General features: G+C 39.9%; 3 protein-coding genes across 3 annotated transcripts; 1 reads left to right on the forward strand and 2 right to left on the reverse strand.

Moving 5' to 3' along the window:
* Window positions 1-961: 961 nt before the first annotated feature.
* Window positions 962-9186, forward strand: LOC140952960 (hematopoietic prostaglandin D synthase-like). The gene is made up of 5 exons (XM_073402425.1): window positions 962-1103; window positions 5758-5874; window positions 6150-6265; window positions 7765-7872; window positions 8520-9186. Exons 1-5 carry the CDS (start codon window positions 962-964, stop codon window positions 8697-8699), a joined length of 663 nt encoding a protein of 220 aa, XP_073258526.1. The 3' UTR covers window positions 8700-9186.
* A 3145-nt stretch (window positions 9187-12331) lies between these two features.
* On the reverse strand, window positions 12332-13835 carry LOC140952368 (neuropeptide Y receptor type 2-like). The gene has a single exon (XM_073401788.1). It carries the CDS (start codon window positions 13714-13716, stop codon window positions 13039-13041), a length of 678 nt encoding a protein of 225 aa, XP_073257889.1. The 5' UTR covers window positions 13717-13835; the 3' UTR covers window positions 12332-13038.
* Window positions 13836-17292: 3457 nt separating this feature from the next.
* Window positions 17293-18665, reverse strand: LOC140952051 (5-hydroxytryptamine receptor 1D-like). Its single transcript, XM_073401461.1, has one exon. It carries the CDS (start codon window positions 18583-18585, stop codon window positions 17533-17535), a length of 1053 nt encoding a protein of 350 aa, XP_073257562.1. The 5' UTR covers window positions 18586-18665; the 3' UTR covers window positions 17293-17532.
* Between the last annotated feature and the right edge of the window lie 4343 nt (window positions 18666-23008).

Below are 23008 nucleotides of genomic sequence, written 5' to 3' on the forward strand. Positions count from 1 at the left end.
TAGTCCAGGGGCACCCAACGGGAATATAGTTCAAAATCACTTAAACATAGCATTGTTAAACGTATTTTAGTATTCAAACGGTAGATATAGGCATATTTGTATCCCCTAAAAATTTTCCATCTGTTCGGACTTCCTAGCTGAAAGTCTAGTGATTCGAAAATTATAGGGATCAAAACTTACCTTTTCGAAAATTTCAGCCAGAAAAAAGGCTCCCGAAAATTCTAGGTGACCTTTTTAGAGTAAAAATCCGTTAAAAATGGGCAATTATACCATTTTTTAGATGTTTGAAAATCCTAGGAGAGGCAGGCAAGCAAGAAATTTTACTACAAATGTTCCGAAAATTCTAGATCTCAAATCGTCTTCCGAACAGATATTTTCCGAAAATTGACGTTGGGTGCCCCTGTTAGTCCTTTGCTAACTTTTTGAATTTTTCCATCATTTCGATCATGACCACGGGAAAGGAACGTGACTTATAAATTAGTTAAATAGCTTATAGGATAAACAACATTTCCCATCGATCATACAAGGCAGATTTACGATTTACACTGTTTATGTAATATTCTGGTAGTGGAATTCCTAAGATTAAGGTTTGCAACCCTTCCCTTTTAGGAAAACGTGTTTTGTGACGTCATTGACGAAGCAATGTCAAGTGTATCTTTTCAGCCCCATTTGTATTTTTTTTTTTCAGGATAACTGATGGAAGCAAACCGAACTAAATAGCATTTAACAAAATCTGCATATTTAATTAGGTGGTCTTGCCTTAAGTGACCTGATCATTAGACCCTAGAAAATTTATTACAATTCTTTCGGTGTGTTAGGTTAAGGTGAAGGAGTCGATACCTTTTTCAAACCGACAACAAAAATGTTTTCTAAGATTTCCTCTGTGCCAAAGCTTTTGAGCGCTAGACTGTTGTCCTATTCCGTCAAGCCCTTGGTCTCAGAGCAAAACAGAGTGGCAATCATGTCTAAAAAGTCCTACAAACTGATATACTTTAGAGCAAGAGGACGTGCAGAATTCATTCGCCTCGTTTTCTTAATCGCTGGAGTGGAATTCGAGGATCACCTTGTTGATTTTCAACAAAACTGGCCTTCATTGAAAGCAAGTAAGCCAATGCCCATAATCTTTTTTGTGCAATACTTGCAAACATAGGGTGCATATACCGTGAAGATTGGAAGGGTCCTTCAAGAAGGGTATGGTTAGCGAACTGGTGCAAAATTCACAAGTTTCATATTCATTCATCAGACTCATATTTAATGATTTCATTCTTGCTCACGAATATGTCATTTAACATGTACTCAATTCACATTCAACGACATATTTCTTAGTTACGAATACATTCATTCACATTCAAAACATATATTCATTTACATTCCGGGTCAAGCTTTTTATTTTTCAGTCAAGCGAGGTCAAGCGTACCCCCCAAGATCAAAGAAAAAAAAGCTATATTCCGATTCACCAAAAATCAAGCGTTGTTTTCCCTAAAAATTTGGCACTATATTGGGCCGAGAAAAAAGAGCAAGAACAAGAGAACAAATTTGGCTTTCATGGGTTTCAATACAAAGGTGCAGTAAATTATCAGCACAATTATTGAACACAAACATTGTCATCTAACTCCTGGAACGCAGCCGGCACAAGCCATGTAAAGCATAAATCATATAACGAGAAATCGTCGTCAAATGGTTTCGATAAGTAGATTATACTTAACTTTGCGAAACAAGTTTATCGCTTGTATTTGTGTGTTAAGCATCGAAAAAGCGAAGAGTCATCGCATGACTGATTAGGTAACAGAGGTAAGAATGACGGATTTCACGAGTTCTATGCGCGAGTTTTGATTCATGATGATTCATTTCTTACCTTACAGTAGTCGGTTCTTTTACCTTACAATCACCAACACTAGAAAACGCGAACAAAGCGATGAAATCCGGCACTCTTCTTTCACAAGTAGCAATCCGCACGATGCCGCATTAAGTAAAATCCACTGATATGCACTGCATTCTCACTACAAATATAAACATTTGTCTTGGGGAAAATACGACGAGGAGGAAAAGATACCAGATCTTCGCCTCGGCAATGTATTCCAGAAGGTGGACTCGAAGTGGGACGAACCTTGTCATTTTCTTAGACGCCCTTTGCGCGCAAACTAATTTATTCTGGTGCGAAATGAAGATTAAGAAAATGTATCTGAAATCTAATACACGACAATAAAAGTTTCGCACTGTCGAGGAGAACGACATATTAAATGGGATAAAAGTCGGATTATCTGCCCGCTAAGAAAACATCTCTGCGTGGGATTGTACTTCCAGTAAAAAGCCTCTGTGTCCTCTCATGCGGGGATTTGGAAGTGCGGGTAAAACTAGACGTCAAGGCTATAAAATAAACAATAAATGACAGCAATGGGGTGAGAGAGAAAGAAATAGAGAATAATACATTGTCGCGCGGAGATATGGAATTTATCTTCGAGTGTTCACATCGATATCGAACGAGTGAGCGCACAGGCAGCCCAAGCTCACGTCACGTGAAAGGATTAGATTAATTATTAGCGGTGTGCGAGCCGGGACGTGACTGTTCAACGAAAGCGGTATTGGGTTACATGGCGGCCGTGAATTTATAAAGGATTTGTATGGGAATCCACGTTATAGATTTAGGAAGATAAATACTCGTAGAAATTCTCAATAAAAAACGTCTTACCTTATTTACATGGTGTGTTCTTGCTTGCTGTGTGGTTATTTTCCCGATCCGGTGCGATTTTAGCGATTTTTTTCATTTCTGAGTTTCCACTACTAAAGAGAGAGCAAGGCCGAACACTTCCAATCTGGACAGCCCGCCGAACGAAGCCAAAAATTCCAGGTTAAAATATCCCCACGGCCAAAATTCCACCGCAGAATCCAACTACAAAGGTTAAACTTTCATTTCAACTTTCTAGCCACGCAATCGCATCCCTGCGAGCGACGCCAGGCGGCAGTTTGTTTCCCCGATGAAACAGTAAAACGTTGGGCCAGAACCGCGTACAAATCCACCACGACACAACGACCGTTGAAGTCGGCTTGGTAACCTCGTCACGTTGACAAACAAAGACTCACGGGGTACACTAACGCAAATTGTCAACATGAATTTCTGTTCTCATCCTGGGTCCCCTCGGGTCGAGGGGCTTTTCCCGACTCCAGCCTGGCCAGTAATTAATAAATTATGGCCTTCGGAGGCAAACTTTACTATAGTATTCTCGTCCTCGTTGAGCTTCACCCTAAAGTTGGAAAATTAAGAGTGGATGAATGTCACTTCCATCGTTAGCTCGTAGATTACAAAGACAACGAGGTGCCAAAATATCATTCCTGAACTTGAAGATTCAAACGCTTGAATAAAAAACAAACGAAATAAACATTAGACTTACATGACTGAACGCTAAAGAAATCTGTCCTGAATTTCCAGATGATCACATCGTAATAAGAAACAAATCTCCACGTAATAAGAATAAAATCTCCAGCTCCACGTATTTATCTCCCTGGGTTTCCTCTGAGTTTGCATAAACTTTCGTGTTGTAAACACGACACGGCGCGATTTTGATTGGTCGATTGAGACAATGCGGTATTGTCGATTCGACCCGAGGGGACCCAGGATGAGAACACAAATTCATGTTGACAATTTGCGTTAGTGTACCCCGTGAGTCTTTGTTTGTCAAAGTGAGGAGGTTACCAAGCCGACTTCAACGGTCGTTGTGTCGTGGTGGATTTGTACGCGGTTCTGGCCTAACGTTTTACTGTTTCATCGGGGAAACAAACTGCCGCCTGGCGTCGCTCGCAGGGATGCGATTGCGTGGCTAGAAAGTTGAAATGAAAGTTTAACCTTTGTAGTTGGATTCTGCGGTGGAATTTTGGCCGTGGGGATATTTTAACCTGGAATTTTTGGCTTCGTTCGGCGGGCTGTCCAGATTGGAAGTGTTCGGCCTTGCTCTCTCTTTAGTAGTGGAAACTCAGAAATGAAAAAAATCGCTAAAATCGCACCGGATCGGGAAAATAACCACACAGCAAGCAAGAACACACCATGTAAATAAGGTAAGACGTTTTTTATTGAGAATTTCTACGAGTATTTATCTTCCTAAATCTATAACGTGGATTCCCATACAAATCCTTTATAAATTCACGGCCGCCATGTAACCCAATACCGCTTTCGTTGAACAGTCACGTCCCGGCTCGCACACCGCTAATAATTAATCTAATCCTTTCACGTGACGTGAGCTTGGGCTGCCTGTGGTGAGCGCAGCGAACGAGTGAGATATCGAATGTGAACACGAGAAGATAAATTCCATATCTCCAAGCGTCCATGTATTATTCTGTTTGTTATATAAACATACTGATGACGGCGTTTTTGATGATTTTCCGAAGATTTCCGACCACCTTCCGAAGATTTCCGAAGATTTTTCAAATTGTCCCGAAGACAGGACGAACGTTCCCGAACATTTTCCGAGAATTTCCGAAAATTTCCGAAGATGTCCGAAGATTTCCGAAGATTGCCGAGCACTTTCGAGGAAGACCCGAAGATGTTTCGATGATACACCAACGAATTTAAGTACAATTTAAGAGACAAACCTGATGTCAGTGAAATTATCGATATCTTCACATGTAAAAATATCGTATTTTTACGTTTGTTCAGATACCACATTTCTCGGTGGTAGAAATCCTTGTAAAACACTGCAGTTTATATAATAAATAGAGGATATTACACGGTGGCGCGAAGATATGAATTTTATTTTCGAGTGGCAAAACAATATTTTACGAACGAGCGCAGCGAGTGAGTAAAATATTGTTTTTGCCACGAGAAAATAAAATTCATATCTTCAAGCCGCCGTGTAATGTTCTTTTTATTATATAGACATGCTGATGACGGCGTTTTTGATGATTTTCCGAGGATTTCCGACCACCTTCCGAAGATTTCCGAAGATTTTTCCAAAATTTTTCGAAGGCCAGGCAAACGTTCCCGAACATTTTCCGAGAATTTCCGAAAATTTCCGAAGATGTCCGAAGATTTCCGAAGACTTTCGAGGAAGACCCGAAGATGTTTCGATGATACACCAACGAATTCAAGTACAATTTAAGAGACAAACTTGATATCAATGAAATCATCGATAAACTCACGTGTGAGATTATGGAAAATAAACCACTCGGGTCCCGGATGTAGTTTTTATGAATTTTACGAGTGGTATATTTTCCAGTAAAACACTCGTGTCTATATAATAAACGTTTTTACCCTGCATGTGATCTTGTCAACTCGCGCGAGTTGTAAAACCTATGCCACTCGTTTCATGTCGACAGCATTGGACAAGCCTCATTTTGTTGCATTAAATGTTGTTGAATAAGTCACCGAAGTGATGCGCATAAATTTCTCAATATACCCCGGCCGTTTAGGTCCTAAGACGAGGACAACTACGAGAACGAGATTTTCTAAATACCCAAATAGTGCGCGCGCGTAAACCGAGGTCATTGGTGGGAAAACGTGGTAGCTGCCGTCAGTCTCCCAAAGGTTTCAGCAAAAATGTCGCAGTGACAGAAAATAGTTATCAAATGTTAGAAGGTTTATCACCTTGCGATCATGGAAGATCCTAACGTCCTTCAATAAAAAATATTAAATCGTGTAAGTTTTTCTGGTGAAAGCTTTCCGAAGTGTCTATTTTCTGAGATTACGAGAAAAAATATTAAGTTAAATCACCTTCTCGTAATCGTGCTCTTCCTTAAAACCAAAGGTATCTAATGTATGTCTTCTAGGTGGCATTGTCCCATTTGGTCAGCTCCCATTACTGGAAATAACAGATGATAGCAGTCCAAAGCCTATTCTCCTCTGTCAGTCTGTGGCCATTATGCGATACCTGGCAATTGAATTTGGTAGGTGCAAATAGTTATCGAATGAGAAGAAATTTTGAAACATTTATCTATAAAAAAAAAAGTCAAATAAAAGATGGCTAAAACCATTTCAAGAATTTTTTTTTCACGTAAAAAAAAAAGTAACATGCTTAGACTTTATTAATACTTAGTAAAAGAGTAGTTCTTTTTAGTTAATTATAACAGTCACAATTATGACGTCATTTGACTAGAAACGCTCTATAGAAGTACCTATTAATGGCCTGCACTATGAAACAGCTCACCATTCTCTGTTTAAGGTCTGGCACCCGAAAGTAACTTAGAAAAAGCTTTGGTGGATATGGTTGTGGATGCAGTAATGCACATCAGGGCCAAAATAAGAAAGTGCAGATTTACAACTGATGCTACACTTAAGGTACATTCAAAATCATGCTAGTAATTGTGCTGAACATATATAAGTAAATATATAGATTTATTATCTGCGAGTTAAAGGTTGCCCAATCTGAGGGAATCCGGAGTCCGGAATCCGGATACCGGGAAATTTTTGCTTGTGGAATCCGAAATCCAACAAATTTTTTGCTTCGGAACCCGGAATCCTGGAAAATTTTTGAATCCGGAATCCGAGTAATTTTGCTTGTGGAATCCGGAATCCGGGAAATTTTTGTTTCGGGATTCGGAATCCTGGGCTTTGGAGTATGGAATAGAGCTCAAGGAATCCGGAATCCTACTAACGATTCGAATCCGGCATCGGCAGGTTCCATTGACAAAGTATTCGGTCGGAATCCAGTACCTGGAATCCGAAATCCATGGCCTGGGACTGGCTTGGATTCCCATACATGGGTTGGTAAAGGGCTCGTCAGTTTTTTTGCAAAATTTTTAGTTGTTATTTCTGCATCAAAAGAAATCTTATTTATCATAACGATTTCGACATTGCTGATCCTAGCAGTACGCAGGACGCATGTCATACAAGAACCTTGTATATGGCCCAACTCGCCCTTCGTAGCTCAGTGGTTAGAGCATCCGACCGGTTCAATTACTGGCGGGGACTCATATTCTTTATGTCCTATGTTCATGACATTCGAGCCCTGGGGAACTCCAGATTTCAATACTTTAGTATCAGATAAGGTTCCTGCAATGTTAACACACTGTCGGCGGTCTAACAGGTAGCTTTTGAATCACAGTAATGCACGCAAGAAAACCTCAAATGGTACTTAAGGTAACAATCTAAGCTCCAATATCCATATTTAAATTTTTCAAGCTGAACTCCGTACATTTCCTTAAGGATTACCGTAAACTGCCGCTTATAAGTCCATCCGCTTATAAGCCCCCCCCCCGGTTATAGGCCTACCTACCACCTAAGTTCAAACCTGTTTTGTAACAAATCAGCGTGTTGTAAGTTGCGTGAATACTGACCCTGGGTGGATAATGATGGGAGTTACTTGCTGCAAAACAAGTTTGCCTTGGGCCGGTAAAACGGGCAACATGTGCAGATTTTGTTGGAAAAAATTTAACTTTTGTTTACATTCTGCAACAACTTGATTTGTCGCAAGACTGGCTTAATTCGAGGGTAGTAAAACGCCCAATATCGCTATTCAACTCGTTTTACAGCAAGGTTACAAAACAAGTTGCACTTTTTGTTGCTCGTTTAACTGTACCAAAAGCCATTATGGCTCTTGACCCTACCTCACACTTTATACGGAAAAACAACACTGCCGGAAGTCATAGCAAACTTTCTCCCCGTTCTCCTATTTCGTGGACTCCTACACTAGAAGCTGATTCATTTCACAGGCTGATTATTCTCCAATAGTTAATTAAAGATGTGAAGCCTGAGGTTTGCGTTGTAAAGTAAAAGCCGAAATAAGGCATCATTTTTTACACCAAGGAGCATAAAATGTACATGGAATTTTCTTTCAGGAAAAATTACTAAAAGAATTTCAAGGAGCTCTGCCTAATGATCTCAAGAACCTTGAAAAGATTTTACAAGCCAATAGTGGTGGAAAGGGGTATTTTGTTGGAAAAGAGGTATGCACTGCCCATTTTTTTTTTAGATTATTTGCTCAAGGCAGTCCTGAGATAAGGGCGGGGCCCCGTCTCCAAAAAAATTTTTCTCGGCCCTTCGGGCCTCATTTTGGTCTAAAAATAAGGGGGGGGAGCCGGGCCCCCCGGGCCCCTCCCCTAGATCCGCAACTGCAAGGTTTCTTTACCCACATTTATTTCCACCAGGAAATAAAGTAATTTTAATTTTCAATTGGACAAAAACCTTGTACCAGAATAATTTAAAGAATATTGCATTCTTTTTCACATTTTTCGGGGCTTAGGGATGTAATTAGTTATCTGCAATAACACCAAAGAAAATTAAATTTCTTACGGGAGCCCGAGAGATAATTGTCAAATTTCACAAAATGACATCTTACACATAAAATTCTCAAAATCTTACCTGTGTTTTCAAACTTAGCCAAAAGCAAATTTCAACCAAATGTCCAAATTTCATATTGTGAAATTTTGAATGACTAATAGCATCATATTTAAGAACAGGCAGAGAGCTTTCATTTGAATGATCACATCATAGGATTTCGTCCACAGACTCAAAAGTTAGAAACACCTTACAAAACTCTATCAAGCACTCTGGCAGTGAAAGAGTTGAAATTAGTATTTTTTTTTCTTTCCAGCTTAGCTATGCAGACATTTCTTTCTTTGACTTTATGAACAGCTGGGTCGCAAAAGACAAGATCAACGGTTACCCAACCGAATTGGAAGATTTTCCTTTGCTACGAGGGCTTTATGAACGCGTCCGAGACATACCAGCCGTAAAGCAACGTCTAGAGACCAGGCCAGATACAGCTCTGTAAAAGAGTGGAATACTACCGTATTTATTCGAATAAGCGCCCAAGCTCGAATTAGGGCCCTCCTCGAAGAAGCACCCATCCTAAAGGCAGGAAAAGTTAATAAGCGCCCACCACCACCCCCAACCCCTCCTCCCACTCAAACTCAAATAAGCGCCCACCCCCACCCCACCCACTTGAGTGACAATGAGATTGAAACTGAAATTGAATAAGCACTAAAAAGAAGACTTCCCGAGGACGGAGTTTTCTTCAGATTATTTTACAGAAACCTTCCTTTGTTACTTCTTCGCGTTTTGTTATTAGCTTTTATTGTTTTGTTGTAAAATAAACATACTACACTTGCTGAAAATGGTGAAAATTTAATAAGCGCCCACTCTCAAAGTCCAAAACTTTAATAAGCGCCCAGGGCGGTTAATCGAATAAATAAGGTACTCCCTATAATGGCCTATACGGGGAGGTTTCGCCCCGGGTACGTTTTTTAGGCCTCACGGGTATATATGAAAGTGGTAGGGAAATTACGAGTTGAATATATGAAAGGAAAGGGAAATCTGTCATAAGAGTATTACAAAGAAATTTTAATTAAAACGTTCCAAAAAGACGTGCCTTATGGTTATCATTCTAATTTTTATAAACTTTAAGTTAGACGAAGACTTCCCGTTTAACAACGTTTATTCTTATTAATTATTATTCCACTATTATGTCATTTTACCATATAAGGTCAAGAGAACGCGCAAAATACGAGGCCGTAATACACTGTAGTGTCCTAGTTTAACCGGTTTACAACAGGGCGAATACCGGCGGATGCAAAAGGACCAACTATGGCTGACAGAATCAGGATGTTTTGGATACTCTTACTAGAAAATAGAAGCCAACACAACATGTTTCGTTTACATTAAAAAAAAAATAACCTCTCATAATAATAATTTTTTTTGTAGTGGAATAATAAACCCTTTATTCGATTGTTTAGCATATAATACGAGCAGACATTTTGCTCATTGCTCGTATTTTTCCTCGCCCCTGCGGGGCTCGGAAAAATACAACGCAACTCGCAAAATGTCCGCACGTATTATATGCTAAACCATCGATTAAGGTGTATGTATATATGTTAAAGGGGTACCATTTTTAATGAAAGGTATACAAAAGGGGTCCTTTTCCTGTCAAGAAATGGTATAAACAGGGCGGAGCGAGTAACTGCAATACTAGGCGTATGTCACGGCGTTTTACGGACTAGTTTATTTTAGACACATTTTAGGGTACTTTTTCCAGCGAAAATAGAATCTCCGCCGTGTCTATAAGCGCATTCGAAGTACATGATAAAAAAGGAAAACTAAACGTTATTCAAAGGCAAAAAAATATCATTTTTTAATTAGGTCTGTAGGTTTTGCTGACTGGTTTGTGGAATTTTAAAAATTTTTTTTAAAATTCGCGCCAAAACCGTTCTAAAAATAAACTGGTCCGTAAAAAAGGCCGTGACACGAGCGCATGGAAGTTGCTCGCTCCAAGTTATGGCTCCTGGGACTCAGCTCCTTTAATAGTGGCGGGAAAAGGAGGTCCAAACCTACCTGATTCTAGCCTGTTCCAGGTGTTCAGATAGTAGAGCGCGGGAGAAAAATTCACAAAGAAACATAAACGAGGGGAGACTCTTTTGTTTGCCCTCTCCCCGTTTTCCCGGTGTACACTTTAACTCGCTCCCCAATAACCGTCGCGCTCTACTATCTGAACGCCTGGAACAGGCTACCCAAGGTAGGTCCAAACCTACCGCCTCCCGTACCTTGCGTTTCCCACCAGCTTTATTGATTGCGAAAGTCTTAGCATTGTTGGGTAGCCTGTTCACAGATCCTCTATTTTCTCTTCAAAGTCCGTCAAACGCGCGTGATAAAAAAAACTAAAAACCGCGGGAGATATATTGACCGCCAGCGTAAAGGGGTAGGGCTGGGGGAAGAAGTTTTTTCTTTTTCTTTCTCGCGCTCGAGGAAAGAAAAATAAAACAATAGCCTGTGCCAGGCTACTGTTGCGTGGCTTCCCACTATTCATCCTGCTTCCCACCTTTTAGAACTCCACCCGGCATCTCCTCTGTCTTCTTGACACACAAGAAACAGAATTTCGTGTCTAAGTAACTGGAAATACGTCTTTGTGTTTCTATCAAAACAATTATGTCAGCTTAACACTTTCCAATACATGCCTCAGCAACTGTCTTGGATAAACCGAGGGGCCTACACTCATAGTACTACCATTTTTGGACTTTAGATCTACACTATGATCCCAATGAACTTCAAAGAGAAAACTGCTCTTGCTTAAAGTGGCTAAGCCATGCTGTTTGCTATCTTTTTTAAAAATCTAAAACTTGTCCCTGAATCAATTGAATTCCGAAACCAATGGCCGAACAGCATTTTTATTGCCAACGAGGCAACCGAGCTAAGAAGCGAGGTTGCCTCGGCGGCAGATTTATAATCCCGCACGATGTAGGCAAAAACTCTCAAATTCTGCGTAACCCTCTAAAATTTGCATTTTTGACCATATTTGGGTGTAAGTAAGACCCCATATTTGCGTAGTGACGTCATGGTCTTGTATTTATAACTCGTGGTCCGAAATTGGGTGATTCAGTGGGCAGCTGTTCGTTGTCTGTTCAAGAGGACCTAACAGGTGAGCAAGCTCTAATACGATTTCTAGTTTGAAAGGGCAATTAGTGCTCTGGTTTGCTTTATAAATTGTGTTTAAAGCAGCAGCTGATCAAGGAATAGGGTTTTACGCTCAAATTTTTGTCAGAACCAGCTTATTCTTTGCAGCTCGATTTACAATGAGACAGCGTGTTCGCTTCTCGACTCAGAACCAGGGTTTTCCGTCTTGTCTTTTGCTTTGTGAATTGAATTTTAAGCGGTAGTTGATCAAGGCATAGGATTATATCCTCAAAACTTAATCAGAACCAGCGTGTTCTTCACAGATCGATTTACATTGAGCCAGTCCTCAATGTATTTGCGGACCTTTTTTAGAATTTATTCATGTCTTTAGATTTTGTCAACCAGCATGATTTTTTTATTTACATTGAGACAGCCCAAAACTCCCATGAGGAATACAACGAATTTGCGAACGTTTTGTTTTGAAGACTATCATTATGCCTTTCAAGAGAATCTTTGACCTGTGACACTCGCTCATTAGATCTTTGTATTTATTTTAGTTTATATTTTTATACCTCTGATACATTCCGCCCCATTCTTGCGCTTTTCACATATTTTACTTTACACCAACTTTTTCTTATGTATATTACCACGCGAAATATTTTTCTTATCCCTTATGACGCTGTTGCTCGGAATTTAATTATTATTTTTAATTTCAGCAGTCAAAGGCCTCATTTGAACTACATTTTTCTTTCTAACGTTTATAGTTTTGATACAATGGAATTTTCCATGAAACACAAGTGCTAACTTGCTCATATTTACCAACAAAGTCTCAAGCTATATTGTTATAAAAGTGACAGCTTAGAATGTGCCAAAGTTGTTGTTTTGAAGTTTGGTGCCATCCTTTTCTTTTGCGGAATTCATTGTAAACCTCTAAAATTATGAAGAAAAAATATCGCGAAGATCTGAATAGGCACATTTCAGAAAAGATAAACGAATTCACCTCGTTGGCACTTGCGGAAGGTACCCCTAGTTTAAAACTATATTACGGCATTGAAACTGTCTCCTGTCGTCGGTTGCTACGGATGGCGAGGATGGACATGGATTAAAAACTTGAAAAACTGGGCCAATTTGCTCACTTTTCAACGGCTATGCCTGAAAAATTCAGCAAAACATTATTATGGACAGTGCTCCCTGATCAACGATCTCAGTTGCGCAACTGCTAAATTTGAGTGATGCAGAACTTCAGTTCAGGTTTTGTACTTTCTACAAGCTATTATCCTAAAAAATGCTTTACGATAAAATCTGCTCATTAAACCATAACAGACAGGATGCAGGGCGCTTGGAAAACAAGTCAGGGTAAAAACAAGCCTCCTAAAAATGTGACGCGGGGGCCAATACACAAATGCATCAACTCGAAATTCTAACAAAAGAAACTGAACCTGATATGGAATATAACAAATTACGAAGACTAACACCAAAGAATAAATCATTTTTAGGAGGTCGTTTTCCAGTTCAAATGTGTCTGGATATTTGTTGAGTTTATTCTTTCGTCGGTTTGTATCCTGAAATACTTGGGACTTCTGTTTACCTTCGTACTCGAGCTGGATATCTTCTTCGTTTTTGTCGCCCGTTTGGTTTATCAGGCCTCTTTGCCCTGATTGCAATTCCTGTATGCAAACTGAATTCTGTGTGACGCTTGACGATGCTCTTTCCTGCTCATCATGAAGTCATTCTATAACAAAGATGTGTTCTCTAATCTTCTTGTCGACCAGAGCGTAGGAAATTATCATTATGACAAGTGGCAAGGCAAAGTTGATCACGAATAAAACCACGGAGTAAATGTGCTGATAGTGTTCCAATCCTTGAGGGAATTGTTCCGCGCAGAAACGCAACTCGCAATTGTCACCCCATGAAGTCAGCACTCGAAAGTGCCCTGAAGGAAATGACAAACCAATAGATCCCATCCAACTGAGAAGAATAGCAAGACAAACGTTTCTTCGAGTTGATTTTGTTATCGCGGGTTTAATGAGCAGAGCACATCGGTAGACAGCAAGAATGGCCAGGGATGCTGTGATAACAAGGGAACTTGTTACCTGCAGAGAGGGGAGAATCTTGCACATGGCACTCCCGAGCTCCCAAGACCAGGGTCGTTCATATGCGTGGAACATGAATACTATACAAACCATGTTGATAATTTCAGGAAAAGCCAAGTTGCTGACTAAGTAATGTGCGATCGGTTTGGTTCCATTGAGTCTCCAAACAGCTCGACACACCACATAATTTCCAACCAAGGCGAGAGCTGCTATCAGGCTGAACAAGACCGTGCGGGTAATTCGTAATGCTTCGGGTTCAGGAGTGAAAGCAATTGAGCTGTTTGAGGCGTTGGATGCTGAAATGGAACACATCTTTAGAAACGTTGTAGAACATATGTCCACTTCTTAGCTGTTACAGGTGTTGGATGTTGAAATGGAACACATTCCAAGAAATTTTGTTGAATATACGTCGGTTTCTTTGCCTTTAAACAGCTGCAGTGTGTCTCCAAACCTAATTCATCGGATCAGCACTCTTCTCCAACCCGGGGCGAGTGCTGCTAAGCTAAAAAAAGACAGTAAAAATCACGGCAGGAGCTAACGAAAACCGCCGTTGTTTGTGACCGTCGGTGACAATGTCGAATTTACACTGATTAAATGCGCAATATCTTAAAAATAATCACCGCTTTTTTCTCTAAAACTGTTTGCAGAAAAGTACTGCCGTGGTCAGGTTTTAGAAAACAGGCGATGAATCTTGGGTTGGGTATTCGTCAAATTTGTTCATTCGCTTGAAACTGATCCGGAGTGAACGTTCGTTAGTTCGTGGCGATCTAAACTATCATTTGTTTTCGAGAAGATAAATAAATTTAGATTACTAAAAGCAAATATCGGCTCTTGGAATTCTGAATTCGAGTAACTGTTAGCTCCTTTTTAAAAATTGCTGGAAAAGCAAAAATGTTTTGAAAACACCCAATAAAATCTCGTAACTGCTGGTCATAATAGTCTGAAAACAGGACTGAAGCTTTGGCAACAGTTTTAAATCAGTTTGTCGAGCAAGTTTTGAAATAAATTTTGGACAGGATGTTTGAGCAATTAATTTAAAAATCATCATGTCTGGATCAAAATTTCGGCATTTTTAATAATGGAATCGATAGCCAATGCCAAAAGACAGCACGAATTGTCAGTCAAATGTCATATAATAATTCGCATTTATTCAGTAGGTTATCGGCCTGAAGCGATGGGGTTATGAGATATACACCTTAATTGCAGTAACGTTGTCATAGGAGAATGAAAAAAAAACAAAACGTAAATTGTAAAAATCCAAACAGGAATAACTTAGGCTTACTAATAAAATACTTTAGAGTGCATTTATTTGCAACATACGCGAACAGCCGTCGTATTTTCATTATTTTTTTTGTGCTCTAAAAATGCTTATGTATTAAATTAAGAGAGAGAAAGAGCGCAATGGTTTACACAGATATAACAGCGACGCTCAGGTTTGGAATTTTCAAAACCGCTCCGGGCGTGATTTGAATACGCCCTGAGGCTAAGCAAGTTTTTGTGCGAAGTCGGGTTCCCACGCAACTTGAATTTCCGTCACAAACGGTGCTCCAAGTGCTTTGTGTGTATTTACCCAGAAGAATACCGCCGATCAAACGTGTCACTCACGACAGGAGCCTGTATGGGCTACTGCTCACAGCCATTTCAATTTATTCACAGTGTTGTCAATTTGCTCATGGTAATTCGCCACTTTAGAAACGAGAAGGGAATGAATTCCTTGTCCCTATAGTAACCCAGAGTCCCAGGGGTCTTTGCGAAGTTAACTGGGCCCAGTTTCCTTCACGATAATTTTCGCCATCTTTAAACGATACGCGCAAGACCTACTGGGATTTATTTGTAATTCCACTGACAAGTAGGCTAATCAATCCGTGAGATATAATTGTCTTAAGATCAAAATTGAAATTGCCATGAACAAATTGAAATTGCCGCGACATGGCCTACGAAGTGTGAGAAAAGGGTTTATATGCTAAAAATAATTCTGATAGTCTCACATTTGTACTTTACACTTATGCACTTTACACACCCGCATTTCAATTATTGATTGATCACTTTTTATTTAATTTTATTCATTGATTCATTCATTCATTCGCTTATTTATAAATTATACAGAATAAATCATGGCCGCATCTAAATTCTTGACGTAGAGCCTAATACGGGGTGGGGGGGATTCAACGAAGTTTTAAAGGGGAAACTCTACCCCGAAGTCCAACCCCTTACTCTTTAATACACTATTTTTTACAGAAGAGGTACCCCTTTCTTATACCTTCTATTGATAAACTTAGTTCAAAACACACATCTCTTTTAACTGCTGTAGATACACCGTTTTTATATATCAAAAAAGCTCTGGACCAGGAAGTTTTCTTTTCTTTTTCTTAACCACAAAAGTGTCGCTTTCTTATATCTGAAACCTAAAAAAGGTATCCCTTTGGGGCGTAGTCTCCCCGTATAGGCGAGAGGGAGAAGCCTCCCCCCCCCCCCACCCGGGGCCTAACGAAAGTTAATAGGGAGTTTAAGCAGCGACGTTTTTGAGCAACTCACGTCGACCGAAAGTTGACTTTTTGCACTCTTGAGCCACGATTTTGAACAAATTTTTGGGCAAATCGTCTCTTATTTAAGAGTAAAGACACTTAGCAATACAGATTTGGTATCAAAGGTATCCCTTTGGGGCGTAGTTTCCCCGTATAGGAGATGGGGAGAAGCCTTCCCCCCCCTCCGGGGCCTAACGAAAGTTAATAGGGAGTTTAAGCAGCGACGTTTTTGAGCAACTCACGTCGACCGAAAGTTGACATTTTGCACTCATGAGCCACGATTTTGAACAAATTTTTGGGCAAATCGTCTCTTATTTAAGAGTAACGACACTTAGCAATACAGATTTGGTAGCGTCAAGGCGTATTAAAAGTGATAATAAAGCCTCACTTCCGATTGAGGTGCGTCGCTCAAAAACGTCGCGTAACTATGGGTAAGGCTACGGAAATGATTGTACACTAAAACAGAAAAAAAAAAAGGTAACTTGACTTCAATCTGTTCGTAGTCACCCTTACCAAGACCCATACTGAATAAACGGGGCATCAATTCAGTTAGGATCTTAGACATACAGACTTACACTGTTTACAGCTCGCCATTACGACACCTGAAGGAGGATCATGAGGTTATCCCTAGTATATTAAGATCTCTCCTTATAGATAACCCACCAAGCCCAGAAAAGGTTGGCCACACTACCGGGGTCTACTTTCCACTTTCCCTACTATTTTCGAACAGTGGTGTGGCTTCTCTTACGTTCCACAGATAAGCCGTAATGTGAAAGAGTTGTGAGACGGGACCTAAGGTTTTTCGTCCTTATTCGAGAAGAATAGAAAGTCTAACTGTTTGCAGATGCCATTACAAAGGCAGCACTTTCTTCTCAGTTTTTTCAAGACCCCGAATTTCGGTCCGGCCGGGGTTTGAAACCTCGACCTCCTGCTCAGCAGACTGGCGCTCTCCCAACTGCGCTAACCAGGTGGCGGTTGAACCAGCCCTAAAAAAAGCAAGTAATTGACCTAGAATGCCAAAGACAACCACATCAAACAAGGAAGCAATCACATAAACACTCAAAGTAAATGAAAAGCAGCCTCCCTCGCAGACTTTTTTCTTCATCACGCGTTCCTCTGTACGAACGCACGACCACACCTTAGAATGAGATTCCATGTTGTAGTATTTGTTTCCTGTTTTATCGGTAATTTATGCAATATCGTTTTCTACTACTATTACTACTACTACCACGACCATCCGCACCGCCACAACCACTACCACCACCACCACTACCACTAACGCTAACACTAACACTACCACTACCACTACCACTACCACTACCCCTGCTACTATCACTACCACTCCCACTACCACTATTACTGTCACTACCACTACCACTACCACTACTACTACCACTACCACTACCACCACCACTACCACTACCACCACCACAACCACTACCACTACTTTACCTACTACCACTACCGCTACCGCGGTGAGTGAACATTTCAGTCGATCAAAAGTGTCTTTAGTTTTAAGTGGATGAGAAATTAACGCGTGTTTTCTCGAAAGGACAGTCATGCTAAATTTCAGCAAACGTGATTGATGTCCTATTACTGAGACTCAACCCCTGCACATTACAATTCTGGAAAATGCTCTTGCAAAGAATCTGTTCATGGTGCCATAACAGAGAGGATGAATTGCACCTGGCAAGCAGGTTAGAATATAAAAATAGTTGCGCAAAACTTCATGAAAGGGAAAGCGCCAACCGCTAGGTCCTGTTGTGTATTCCCACAGAAAAAGGGCTTGGTATGGAGCATAGCATACTACAAATGAAATGATAATCACATATATCATTCTCAATAAGTCGAACTCCTGTTCTGCGCCGGTTCTGCTTCTTCTTGGCTGCTTTTTGTATTCCAGTTGTACCTGCCTATCAGATCTGTTCGATCGACCATCGTGTGTGTCTCGGCTTTCATCGGAGTACAGCGAAAGTCGGGTGCGTTCAATGACGTTGTGTCGGATATGGCGCTTGATTTTCAGTGCAACTGCGCCGTAAGACCACGACATGATCAAGTAAGGAAATAGAAACGTCAGTGCAAATCTCATTATGCTGTATATCTCAATACCAGAAAATTTTGACAAGCACACTTTATGACCAGATGGGTATTCCATTAGAATCCTTGTAGCAAACAAAGGAAGCGAAATTGAAAGTGCTAGCACCCACATAACTCCAATAACCGTTGCCAAGGTTATTGATGTCATTTTCTTTCCAATTGAGGTTATGGTAAGAGCACGATAGCGATACACTGCAATAGCCGCTAGGTTGAAGGTGACTACAATGGTTGCTAAGACTTGGAGCGGGATCAGTAGCTTACAGGCGAAATCGCCGAAGATCCAGGTGTACTTTTCTTGATACGTCATCACAAATGGCTGGCATATTGAGCTGATTACTTCTGCAACAGCCAAGTTTGCTACCAAATAGTAGGCGAACGGTTTGCAACGGAGATGCAGTCCGATCACGGCTTTCAAGACGAGCGCGTTACCAACCAAGCTTGCCAAGATGATGAAGGAAAAGAGTACCGGTCTAAATACTCGCGATCCATGCGGTTCTATGTAGAGGTCCACTGGTAAAGGTGCCTCCGTGGAGCGATTGGTCTGATTTCTTACGTCCATTTCATTGCTCTCTTTCAATTAGTTACTCGAGTAGGGCTGGTATTTTCTCCTACAATAAGAAAAAAAGAAAGAAAGAAAAGAGATATGTTAATTTGCCTAATGTTTTATTCTTTTTTAGGTCTTAAACTGTGACTCAGTACTACCTGTTAAAAATACAGTTAAGGGTGCATGTTTTTTTGCCCTCGTTTTGCCTGCAGTAACCTTGGCAATAAAAGTGCTTAAAAAGCTCGCTCCAAACGTATTTCGTCCTTACAAACGATCTGCGCCTGAAAAGATCTTCCGTTAATTGAATCGTTTCTGATAGCAACTGAGGTTTGAAGAGTATTAAGGCAAAAATTGTGTCAGTTAGGCACTTTCTAGTGCAATTAGTATCAAGGCAGCTATGTCAAGAAAAGATAGCCTTATATAAACAACGTTCGAAAAAAGATATGATTTTCTTGTCAAAAATGATATTTTCTGTCAAGGCTTTTTATGAAGAGGTTAAACATGCAAAAATTGAAAGGAACTGAAAAGCAAGTACTCGACAGCAAAAGCTGCAAAAACTCCGCGAGAAATACAACGAAATAAAAAGAACAAAGACAAACATTGCTCGATGTAGTTTTTAGACCCTTTACTTTCATGACTCGTTTATAGTAAGGAGTTTTACACACAGGCGATTGTTAACAAAACATAATACAGTCAAACTTGTGTTAATTAAGCAGAGCTGTGTTTAGCGGTCAACCATTGTAAACTCGTTATTCTAAGGCCATTTCAAAAACGACCGAAATATTACTGATTTCCTTAACTAAACTACTTGTGACAAGAGGCATACCTGACATAACAGTTAACCGCTGCCCTCCCCCCCCCCCCCCCATCCTCACTCTGCGAAGGAGTCGCGGTTGCCTTCTATTGATACAATTTCGTTGTCAATCGTATTTTAAAAATGGGTTTATCTGATGTATGGTCTTAATTTCGTCTCTTTTATAGTAAATGATTTCAACCCAGGAGTCATATCATAAGTAAGTGGAATTTGATCGTCCGGGGTTGACGTTATGACAACCTGTGTGGCAAGTCATCTACTGTTTCATTTAACAAAAGGAGATGAACAAAACCATTTCGGGTTATAGTGGAACCTTTACCAAAGGCTAGCCCCCTCCATCCCACACACACACACACACACACACAGCTGATCCCTACAGTAGGCAACTCTTAACCAAAAAAGGTGAATTAGGAGAGCAAAAATCTTGCAATTTTCGGTGAGATACACTTGTGAAAACAGTTGTTATCCCAAAGGGATAACAATGTATTTATAGAGATTCACCTGTTCAAATAGACAAAAACGCAATTGAAGAAGCTCATGTGGTTATCAGCTATTTCATTTAATTCGGTGGAGGTACTCAAGTATAGATTAAGGCCTGGTTCTTTACAAATTTCTCAGAATTTTAAAGGAGGATAGTCTAATGAAAATAATTTTTAATATATCCCATGACTCATAATTTAACGCTAATCATAACCAAGAAATCTTCAAATTTCACTTTACTAAAGTTGCCTCCCGATAACTCGAACCTTCAAGGGAAATCCAAAAGAGTTCGGCTTATCGTGTGTTCGAAGACTTATCGTGTGTTCGAATCTTTTTCCGATTTTTTTGAGTTCGCTTCAAAACGTACCAGGTCCAATCACAACTACAAACTGCAAGTTAAATCGGCTAACTGCAATTGTTATAAATACTCTTTCTTTGTTAAAATTATTCGTGAATGAAATGACCTCCCCGCCAATGTTGTTGAGATAGGAAATGTAAGACGTTTTAAAATAGCTCTTAAATCGTACATGCGTATTTCTTAGGTTTTTATCCATCTTAGATCTTAGATTTTATTCATAAGCATATATTTTTAATTTTTATTTTTGGAAGTTTATTTACATAGGGTCAACCTCTTAAACTTCCTTTTTAGGGTATTATTTGTATTTTATTTCTTATGATACCTTAAATAAAGTATGTATGTATGTATGTAGCAAATTTTGACCGGAAATAAGGAGATAAGCAAATAGGATGGAGAAGGAATGCAAGTATTATGGACATGGACAGACAACTGAAAAGTGAAGACAAAGAGTACACGGTTGTTTTGAAAAAAAAAAAGTTCAATGTTTTGGAGTGCATTACACTGTTTTTTCCCGGACTTTGTCACGAGCTGAAAGTGGTTCGAGTTATCGGGGGTAAATTATATAGAAATGATCTGAAGGATTCGAGTTATCTGGAGGTTCGAGCTGTCGAGATTTCGAGTTACCGGAAATAAATTATAGTTTTCGTGTGAAAGAAATCCAGGGAAAATCGATTTTGGTTTGAGTTATCGGGAGTCAACTTTATATGGACAGTCTTGCTTTCATAGATTCATCCAATCCGATCTGAACAAGAATAACAGTCAACGATGTGCTCGCTTAGGATTCAGATATAGCTTCTAATTTAGGTTCTGAGAAGTAACAGAAAAGACTGAAGCAAATCATTCTTATTAGGAAGCAAGGTCTATATAAATGGAGAGCAAATTATTACGTTGTTACTTGCACTAACTTCATTGGTTTGCCAGGCGTACGGCTTTGAAATTGGACAACAAACATCTAGGGTGATAGATAGAGGATATTACATGCTGGGCGGAGATACGAAATTTCTCTTCGAGTGTTGCGCTCACTCGTGAAATATTTTTTTCAACACGCGAAGCGACAATGTAATGTTCTATTTATTGATAAACACCAATGAAATACCAAACCATTTTACTTCAATAGCTTTTTGGTGCGAATGGTGCGATTTATTATGCAGCCACGGCAACGGTGATATTTTCACATGTGAAGATACCGTAAAATTCCGAAAATAAGCCCCTCCATGTATAAGCCCCTCCAAATATGAGCCCCCCAAACTGGTGACGCAAAAAACCCTCCGTTAAATCGCCCCGCCAAATATAAGCCCCCCGGGGGCTTGTACTTGGAAAATTGCCCTCAAATACAAAGTAGAATAAAGCAAAAACGGTAAATTTACTTCGAGCTATAAGGCTAGCCCGATCGATTTGTAAACGCAAATTTCGCTCCGTAGATAAGCCCTTAAAAAAGGGCCTTTGAAAAGTATAAACCACGGGGCTTATTGTTGGACTGTTACGGTATCAAGTTTTCGCGCAACAGCTCACTTGGTATATTGGTGTTTATATAATAAGGAAGGAAGCTTCCTGTACATAACAAAAAATGGGAACTCAGGCCACACCTATCCTTAATTAATTTTTGATCGGAAAGTTCCGAAAGTAACGACCGTCCGCGTTACTTTCGGATTTAGCACCCTTGATCTGCTATCGCTACTTTCTGGGAGTCGTTACTTTCGCATGGCTAATGCGTGTACTCCAAACTAGGCACTTCAAAAAAATAAAATCGAAAAAATGTGAAAAGAATACTTTTTGAAAACAGGTAATGTATATCCCGTAATTTAAGAAATATGAGTAGGAATGTCACATGATTGCTGCGGAGCGACCGAAGGGAGCGAGCAGCAACATAATCAGGATTTAAAGGAAATATGTAAGGGGCGACGAATTCTCGAATTCATCACTTTTTACCCCAATGCATTGCATTTAACCAGAGTGCATTGCGCCACGAACAACTCAAATAAAAACACGGGGAAGTTCGGTAGGTGAGAGAGTACATCGTTCGCTGCTCAGACTTAGAGTTTTCCTTGTGGCAAATCTTCTACAGCACGGTTAGAGGTCTTACCAAATTTTAAGACACGCAGGAGTCTTTCAGATGAGTACGATGGTTAACTTAGGGATTGGATTTCAATTCAAGAGCCTTTTTTGACTCAAGAGCCTTTTTTGCTCTTCGACTCCGCAACACGGGGGATACACAAATTCCAGCTTGCTAGAAGGTGATATGAAAGTGAGAAAATGTCATGCAATGCTATTCTTAAGAAACTGCATGAGCCGAAAATGGATGTAATTTTGACCATTCGCTTCAAAATAACAGCGGAAATCGAGATAACAAAACATATGTTTTGTGTCCTACTTTGCAGACGAGGACGTGTATCGGCGTTTTGAAAAGCGTAATTATGTTCTTTCATTCATTTATTTCCATGGAATATGCGTTTACATTGTTTTTTCACTGTTAATAGCTCGGTTAATGCGGCTGGCGATCATCTTGCCAGCGGAAGTTTCATGGAAAAGGAATAAACTGAAAGACTTTTCCTAACGACTACGTAATCGATCTCTGTGGTGTGGTGGTTAAGTGTAGTCGCGTCGAGTCGAAGGTGCTGGGTTCGAATCCTACTGAGTTATCTATTCCTTCTTTCTTTTTTTTCCCCTTTTTTTGTGTTGTTGTTTTCTATAAATATATAGCTAAATAACTGTTACTTAATAAAGTGCAACAAACAACAAGAAAGGTATTGTGTTTCCAGAGAAAATATCGTGCACCGTATATTAAA

The sequence above is a fragment of the Porites lutea genome, chromosome 11, assembly GCF_958299795.1.
Source record: "Porites lutea chromosome 11, jaPorLute2.1, whole genome shotgun sequence".
Lineage (NCBI taxonomy): Eukaryota > Metazoa > Cnidaria > Anthozoa > Scleractinia > Poritidae > Porites > Porites lutea.